Below are 8,876 nucleotides of genomic sequence, written 5' to 3'. Positions count from 1 at the left end.
TCTTTACCTCTCTCTCCTACCTTGGCTGGCTTCCTTTTCACTCCCAACTTAAATTTCAATTTCTCTGCCTTGTCTTCAAATCTCTCCATGGTCTTGCCCCCCCCTTATCTCTCCTCCCTTCTCTCCTTCTACACCCCCTCCCGTTCCCTTCGGTCCGATGACCATTTCCTTCTCACTTCACCCCCACCGCCCCTGTGCCTCCTCCCGTTGTCGCTCCTTCCAACTCTTAGTACCTCTACACTGGAACTGGTGTGCAGTCATAAAAATCGGAAAAAAAATGTCGAAAGTCAAAAAAATTGAAAACATAATGCCGGAAAAAAAAAAAGTCGAATGATTTATTTTTTATTTATATTTATTTATTGGCTCTCGCATGTAAAAAAAAAGGTAAAAACCCCCCCAAAAAAAGAGGGGCTTGGGGGTATCCCCCCATTTCGAATAAAAAATTTAATAAAAAAGAAATTCGATGTTATGACTATAAACCACTGGAACTCCCTTCCTCTTGCTATCCGTTCTTCCCCCACCTTCACTTCATTCCGCACTTCCCTTAAATCTCTCCTTCTCCATTCTCCTCCTTGAAACCCCTTCCCCCCTTCTACTTCCCCCTTCCTCACTCTTTTCCCTAATTTTCTCCCCTCCCCTCTCCTGCCTCCCCCCTTCCACCATCCCCTTTCCTCCTCCTACCCTCCTCTTCCACTCCCCCCTATCCTGTCCCATCTCCCTTTCCTCCCTATCCCCTTCAGTCAATTGCTCTTCTCACTGTTTTATTGTTTGATCGATTCATATTGTAATTGCTTCAACCGTTATATCATTCATGTTTTATGTAATGTTGTTCCATGTACAGCGCTCTGGCGTAAGGCGCTTTATAAATCAATAAATACAAATACAAAAGCAGTATTGAAACAGATGTACACATACTTGCACACTGAGTACACGGGGAAGACATTGGAGAAGAGGTTACCTTTTTTAGAGCTTTGGAAAATGTACCAGGAAGAAAGAGAGGATCCGCCACCTGAGGAATGGATGCTTAACCAGTGCAGGGAGGAAGGGGTCGAGCATTCTGCTCCCCTTACCTCACCAGAAGTAAATGTCGATAGTACGCAAGATATAGAACTGTATCCATTAAAGGACCTGAAAGCGGCGACATGGTATAATAATCCGGTATATGAACCGCCTGCTTATAGCAGTGACGATAGCCCAGAAGAGACCAAGAAAAAGGAGGAGATCTTTAAGATCATACAGAACAAAGAGGAGAAAAATGAGAGATCAAGAGATGGAAAGGAGAAAAGGATAAAGTTAATGAGATAACACTTGCGCAGAACGAACGGATGGGAGGACAGATATTACTTAAGCTAGATGGGAAAAATATTGAAGAAGTCAGGCAGAAAGAAGATCAAGGCGAACAGGAGAGAAAAGACAAGGAACAGGAAAGAAGACTGAACGAGGATAAACACAAGAGAAAGAGTAGACAGGCAAGAACAGATGTATCAGGAAGAGCAGCAAAAAAAGGAAGAAAGGGCAAAGGAGCAAAGGAAGTATTACAACAGATAGAGCATTCGAAGAACAAGATAAGCAAGAAAAGAAGTGAGAAGAGGAGGAAGCGCAGAGATTATCGGATACAAGGATGCAGAGACAAGGGGAAGAGGAAGAGCAAAGAGCAAAAGAAAGAAGAGAGGAAACAAAACAAGAAGAGGAAAGAGTTAGATGGGAAGCAAGTAAGAGAAGGTAATTAGACAAAGAATTGGAGCAAAAAAGGAGACAGCGGGAATGGAATATTGATTGCATAGAGAAGGAATTAATGGAACCGAATCCAGTTATACAATGGGGCAATATAGAGGAGTTTCTTCCGTTAAAGGAGACAACAGCCAGGGCCATCTAAGGCAGCCCTGGAAGAAAATGTTGATAAAGAGAGCATCAGAGATAGGATCGATAAGGCCTATCAAGACTTAAGGGAAGGTAGAAAATCCGAAAGCTGAGGGAAGGGAGATCAATCCCTGGTCCTCCAACCACAGAGGGGTGACAGAGACCTATTTAGTCTCAAGCATAGAGAATTGCCTTTAGACAGGCTGACATTAAATAAAGGCGAAGGGGACGAGAGTCACATTAGCTGGGGGTAGATATGTGTGTGACGAAGAGAGAATTCTTCTGCGGAGAGGAGGGAGGAAGCGCATGCGGCCCCAAGGGATGCCTGCAGATAGACAAGGAAGTAAGATGGTCTGATCTAGAGCAGCCTAAAGTTAGAACGCCAGATACTATGCCGTATCCAGAGCATCCTAAAGGACGATCACTCAGAGAAAAAAAAGAGGAAGAGTCACCGCCATATGTGAGCAGGCTGAGGTCATTGTCAGAGAGAAGGCAATCAGGAACCATTGTCTCCAGTATGGATAGGCAGACAATGGTAGACGATTGTAGATTAGGGTTCATGCAGTTCCCTTTATTGGAGAAAGGAGGAACCAGACCACAGTATATTCTGTGGCCGCAGATGGATAAGGATAATTTAAGATGTAAACTCCCCAGTTTAACAGCGGGTGCAGGAAAATGGATCTATCAGCTAGAAAAAATGACAAGGGGAAATGCTGTTGCAATACTGGACATTAAGCGTCTCCTAGCAGCCTTTCCTGGGGAAAGAGCTGATGACATTTGGACGAGAGCAGGTTATTCAAGCGTCACGGCACAGAACAGAGCGCACAATGGAGTGCCATTTAATAATTGTACAGCAGATGTCTGGAGAGCACTCAGGGTGCAGTATCCTGACACATTAGATATAGGTGCACCTATGGCACATAAGATGAAAGAAGATGAAGATCTGCTTGTTTACATTCAAAGTATTCAGGATTGCTGGACTCTTGAAAAGAGGAATCATGGGGAAAAACGGTGGCAGGATTTTACCACATTTTATGTCAGGGATTGCCAGAGCAGGTACAGAGGCAACTCAAGAAACTAGTGGGAATGGAAGTGAACCCATTGGCAGAAATACAGTTAACCATAGTGCATGCCTGCCGGCTATTAAAGGAGAAAAATAGGAAGAAGGAAGATGCTAGATAAATTGAGGAAACAAAGTTAGTTCAGAAGAAATTATCAAAATACGTCACAGAAGGGGCAGTATTGACAAGCAGAGAATGACTGGGAATACAAAAAGCAGTGGGTACATCGCAGGTGAATAAACAGCAGCAGATGGACCAAGGAGGAAATGGTTTTATGCCACGAGGTAGAGTAATGGGCTATAGAGGAAGGGGTGGTTTTCAGAATAGCCAAGTTGCATTTCAGAATATGCAGAATGGTAATCAAAATGTGCAAGGAGGATTTAATCAAGGAGGGCAAGTCAGAAGAGCTCCTCCTATATGTTGGACATGTGGGATGACACAGCACATTGCACACACATGTGGAAGGCAAGGGTATGTGCAAAATGGGCAATTCTCAAGAAGGGGAGACAGTTTATCATCCAGCACATAGCTTACAAACTAGGGATGGGTTTGCCCAAGATCAGACAGTGCATCAAGTACAAGGGCTGCAAATGCAACAGGCATTCCTGCCACTGCAAGCTACATTGAATCCACTGCAAGGACAGTCACAGCATGCACCCATGAGATACAACAGACCACAAACACGGGACAATTATTGACACCTAGAGTAGGGGGTGTCACTGTGGTGGGAGGAAGTCCTTTTACTGGTACAGGGATATGTATGCATCCACAATAGGATGACTCACAGAGCGACTTGATGTGTTTAGTACTATCAGTGACACCAGACCCCCACCAGGAATCAAGAGTTGATGTGACGATGGGAGTAAAAGCTTTTTCTTTTTTAATAGACACCGGTACAACTCAGTCATGTATACGAGAGGGAAAATACCCAATGTCGGCAATTGCCATGAATGCTCAGGGATTCTCTGGAGCTACAAGTCGATTTCCTTTTACTGATGAATTACTAGTCTCCATAGGAGAGTGTGACATGTCTATTCTATTATTGTATTCACGGCAGACACCAGTTAACATTCTGTGACGAGACTTAATGATGATGCTTAACATAGCGATTTCTTTCACTGACAAAGACATAGTGTACTCTACTCCAGGGATTCGATAGATGACGGTGGGTGAATTTATACTGGCATTTACAAAGTAGATGGCTCTTGTGAGGAGTGCCAATGGAACCAGAAGTTTTTCTTCATGGTGGTTAGCATTTGTTAACATGGCTACCCGGTTTAGTGGGAAAGACTATGAGAATACCTGATGAATTCTTATTTAGGCCACAGATTCCTATGGACGAAGATGGGGATAGACAATTCCCTTAGAGTTAGATGCAGCCATAGTGCGAGGGGAAATGGCAATGCTCGGAGGAACAGATGACGAGGGCAGGCCATGGAGAACAGTGATTGCTATTGGGGAAGGGTGTAGACTGACCGAAGTCACTGACGATGTCATGTTTAGAGATGATATATCAGATGATGAAGCAATATTGAGATGAGTATTACATATTTGATCAAAATAGAGAAAAGAGAGGTACCACAGTGAATGATGATAATGCGGCAGGGTCCAGCATTTTTTGACGAAGATTTAGAAAAAGTGGCAAGTGCTTTATGCACTACAGGCCCCAATGACGTAGGCCTATTGAAGGGGCTAGGGCAGGTTAAGATAAAACTGAAGCCAGGAACAATTTTACCATGAGCAAGACAGTACCCCATGTCTCGAGAGGTGGATGAAGGTATTTTTAAGACTATTTCAGCATTGATGGAACAAGGTATTCTGGTACCGTCAGAATCATTGTGTAACACTACAGTGTATCCTATCAAGAAATAAAAGGGGGGTCGTGGAGATGTATACAAGATATGAGACCGATTAACCAGATTGTAGAAGCAGAGTTTCCTTTAATTCCTAATCTGGTGACTATATTGTGCAGCATTCCAGTAGAATCTTGACATTTCACGGTGATTGACTTGTAAAATGCGTTTTTCTCAATCCTGTTGCATAAGGACTCACAAGACTTTATGTCATTTACGTTCCCCCAAACTAGATTGAAAAGTAATTGTTTGCCCTAAGGGTATTGTGAGTCTCCATCGATCTTTAATAGGGTCCTTCAGATGGACCTAGGCAATATTGAATTGAAGAGTGTTGTGATACAGTATGTAGATGACATTTTGATATGTAGCACGACAGAAGATGAGCACAGGCAAGACTCAGTTCAGATAATGACTATCCAAGCAGACAAGGGACACAAGGTAGACAGAGAGAAGTTACAGTATTGTCAAGAAAGATGTTGTATATAGGCCAGTTGATCTCAATGAGAGAAAGTGGGCTACACCTGAAAGGGCTGTGGCGATTATGAAAACAGCAAAACTGCACATGCTAAAGCAAAAGCAGCAGTTTCTGGGATTAGGCAACTATGTTAGAGTGTGGGTGTTTGATTATAGTTTGTACACAAGACCCCTTTTGCAGGCTCTAAAGAAGGTACAAGTGAATAGGGAGAAAATAGAATGGACTGAGGAAATGGAGGAAGGGTTTGAAGAACAAAAAAAAAGCAATTTGTACAGTTTCTGTTTTAGGGATTCCCAATTATGCTGAGGAGTATTTCATATTTTCAGACACGAATGGGACAGCCATGACAGCAGTGCTAACACAGAGGACTACATTTGGGTATAACCCTCTGGTATATTATAGTGTGATTCTAGATCCAGTTATGAAAGGACACTTTCCTACTGAACAGTCATTGGCAGCAGCCGTGTTCGCAATTGAGAAGTCTACCAGTATCATGATGGGTTGTTCTATGACACTTTTTGTGGAGTTGTGGAGCATGCGCTGTTTGCTATTTTGTAAAAACCTAAGGCTACACTGATATCCCAGAGAGCTTCTGCATATGAGGTGGTCATATCGAATCATGCGATTAAAATAGTCAAGTGTAAAATAGTGAACCCGCCGCCTTTGTAGCTGAACCCGTGGGAGAGGGTGAGCATGTGCATGACTGTACAAGTTATAAAGAATTCTACGATGACATACCGGAAGGCGAAGCCGGCCCGTATCAAAGGCACGGACTAAAGGCACTGCACCTGTCCTAGTCTCTGTACCTCACAAGCATACCAGCATAGGCGGAGCTACTACCGTGCTGCAGGAGCAGCACAACCTGCTCCACATAGCAGGAAAGGTTGGGGTCCCTGCCCTTCCCACTGTGCCCTCCCTGGGTGCCTCATTCGAGCACCAACTTCACAGATGGAGAAAGCCACAGATGCATGCACGCATCGTGTGAAATAACGGAAAGCAGACAATGCGAAAGAAAAGCAGTGAAGTTATTGAGTTTGTCTGCCCGACCCGCTGCCACCATTGAGAACCACGAGGGTTCAACCCCTGCAAAGATGGCCGACGTCTCTGTGCAGCTTTGAAATCGGCCTCCCTGCCGGCCAGCTGCCCACCCCTACAGCTTATTGGCCCCTCCTTGGCTCAAGTAGCCTATCGCATTTCGCCGGAAGGCGAAGCCGTCCCGTATCAAAGGCACGGACTAAAGACACTGCACCTGTCCTAGCCTGTCCAGCTCTTCCAGTCGCCGTCACCCAAAATCTCTGCCCGAAAACTGCAACAGCCTGCCGCCCTATCCATTGTCCACCTGCAGATCCCACTTAAAACCCAGATCTACAGCCAAATCCTCGCCAATGCACCCCCACCAGTGACTGCTCGTGAAATAGGAGCGCTACTACCCGCCATCTGACCCTGCAGGAGCAGTAGATGTCCCGGTCCTCCTACATCATCTGTTAAGCGATATGTGCTAGTGATCACCTTTCCCCGATATCATATATCTGTTCTTAAGCATACTGCTCAGCATCATAACAAGCGCCACCTACACAGCATTATACTGCATTGTAGCTGATCTCAGACTCTCCGTGGGTAATACTACCCCAGACACGTTGTCTGCACTGCTGCCTCGACCAAGCGGATACCACGTCTCCTCCCATTGGGCCCGCCCACATAAACTAACTTATTACTATCACATTATATGGCTTATGCATATGTTGTTTACTAATTTTGCTATGTAGACCTGCTTGTATATCATACTATATTGCCTATGCCCAACCACATGCCTCTACTCCTAGCCATAGCAACACCCATAATATCTATGCGATTACGGTGAGCCAGTACCCAGCTGCCGTGAGACTGCACGTACCTGCTATTGTACTCCTCACCCAGCCAGTATATGCCCACATCCAGCATGTCTAGCTTTACACCTTGCTACTGCGCCACTCGCACCTAGTCTCTATGTTGTTCCACTGCGCTATTGAGTGGCCTATACTCACCCACAGTGCAGCTGCCCATACCTAATTGCATAGCCCCACCTTTAGACCTAGTTCTTAGCCATCCGTACTGCATTTCCACTGCAGCCGTCCGTCTAACACCCAGATACCTTGCCTGTCAATATACCACTTTCTAGGCGCTCCCTAGAAAAATCGATTCTACCTATCATGTTTTACTAAGGGCTCCATAGTATATTATCTGCATATCATGTTTCAGGCCTCTCATTAGAAAAATCGAATCTGCCCATCATGTTTTACTAAGGGCTCCACAGTATATTGTCTGCATATCATGTTTTTAGGCCCTCATTAGAAAAAGAGAATCTGCCCATCATGTTTTATTAAGGGCTCCACAGTATATTGTCTTTTTCTGCATACCATGTGTCAAGCCCTCCCTGAAAAAGTCAGATTCTGCCCATTGTGTTAACTATCTTACTTCCTGGTACACGGCTAAACATGTCAGGCCATAGCCTCCTTTACCTTATCCTATTATTTGCTGCCCTACAACTCCTGGCCGGCATCTTCACAGTCCCTCCCATCGGAAGTATACCTATAGAGTATAGCCCTGACCTTCCCAACATGCCAACCGTGACCCCCAACCTTAACAGCCCCCAGCAGCCTAACTATATCCGCTGCAAAGCTATAGGAAACTATACCACGCTCCCATGTACCACAACTAATAGAAACTTCAAATTGCGTGCCAGACTTCCTAAACTATACGAGCCTCTAACCAGATCTCTACCGCCCACCAACAAGAAAACTATCTTTTACTGTACCACAACGCCCATATGCTCCATTTCCCCACCTGTTCCCGTTGCCATTGCCTCCCAGACCACCACACCCCCTAACAGCATAGCTCCCACCAACATCTCTCATCACCCAATGCAAGTCAAAATAGACAATCAGCCCCTTAAAGGAGCCCTCCTCAACGTAAGGTCTCTGGTAGTTCATTCGATTGACATAGCAGACCTAATTACAGAAAATAACCTGGACTTCTTAGCCATAACGGAAACTTGGCTACACAGCGCCACAGGTCCCGCTCTTATACTAGCCATCCCGGAGGGTTACACTATCTCTAGACAAGACAGAGACGGCGCCCGAGGCAGCGGCATAGCTATCATTTCTAGAGAAAGCCTATCCATGAGAACAGCTTCCCATCAAACCTTGCGATCATGTGAATATATCTCCATCAAACTCCCTCTTAATCACTCCCAAACACTCACCATGCACCTAATTTACAGACCTCCTGGACCCATTGGAACATTTGAGGAGGACCTGCAAAATATACTCACAAACAACCTAAAGTCGACCTCCCAAGTACTACTCCTGGGTAATTTTAACTTAGGATTTAATGACCCGTCGGATAAACAGGCCCTGCAAATTGCCAACTTACTCAATGCATCAGGAATAAAGCAAAAAGTCAATGAAGCCACTCATATCAAGGGTAGAACTCTGGACTGGGTAGTGGAGTATAATTGTACAGCTAACATAACATCTGTTACCCCTATATCTTGGACAGACCACCACCTGGTTTCCATGACCGTATCCACCACCAGACTAACTATCTCAGCCCCACAAATAGCTGCAGCGTGTCTAACCAGAATTAATA

The 8,876-nt window shown here is 44.9% G+C and overlaps 1 protein-coding gene across 1 annotated transcript; it reads left to right on the top strand.

The window, feature by feature from the left end:
• Positions 1 to 1,325: 1,325 nt before the first annotated feature.
• Positions 1,326 to 1,730, top strand: LOC138561415 (putative uncharacterized protein DDB_G0292636). Its single transcript, XM_069642762.1, has one exon. It carries the CDS (start codon positions 1,326 to 1,328, stop codon positions 1,728 to 1,730), a length of 405 nt encoding a protein of 134 aa, XP_069498863.1.
• The last annotated feature ends 7,146 nt before the right edge of the window (positions 1,731 to 8,876 follow it).

The sequence above is a fragment of the Ambystoma mexicanum genome, chromosome 1q, assembly GCF_040938575.1.
Source record: "Ambystoma mexicanum isolate Mex_15411 chromosome 1q, UKY_AmexF1_1, whole genome shotgun sequence".
NCBI classification, from domain to species: Eukaryota; Metazoa; Chordata; class Amphibia; order Caudata; family Ambystomatidae; genus Ambystoma; species Ambystoma mexicanum.
Note: the sequence above shows the minus strand (reverse complement) of the source record. Positions and strands in the feature narration are given on the sequence as shown.

Excerpts from the sequence above, each read along its gene's own strand:
- LOC138561415 (XM_069642762.1), top strand. The coding sequence starts at position 1,326 with ATGGGAGGACAGATATTACTTAAGCTAGATGGGAAAAATATTGAAGAA.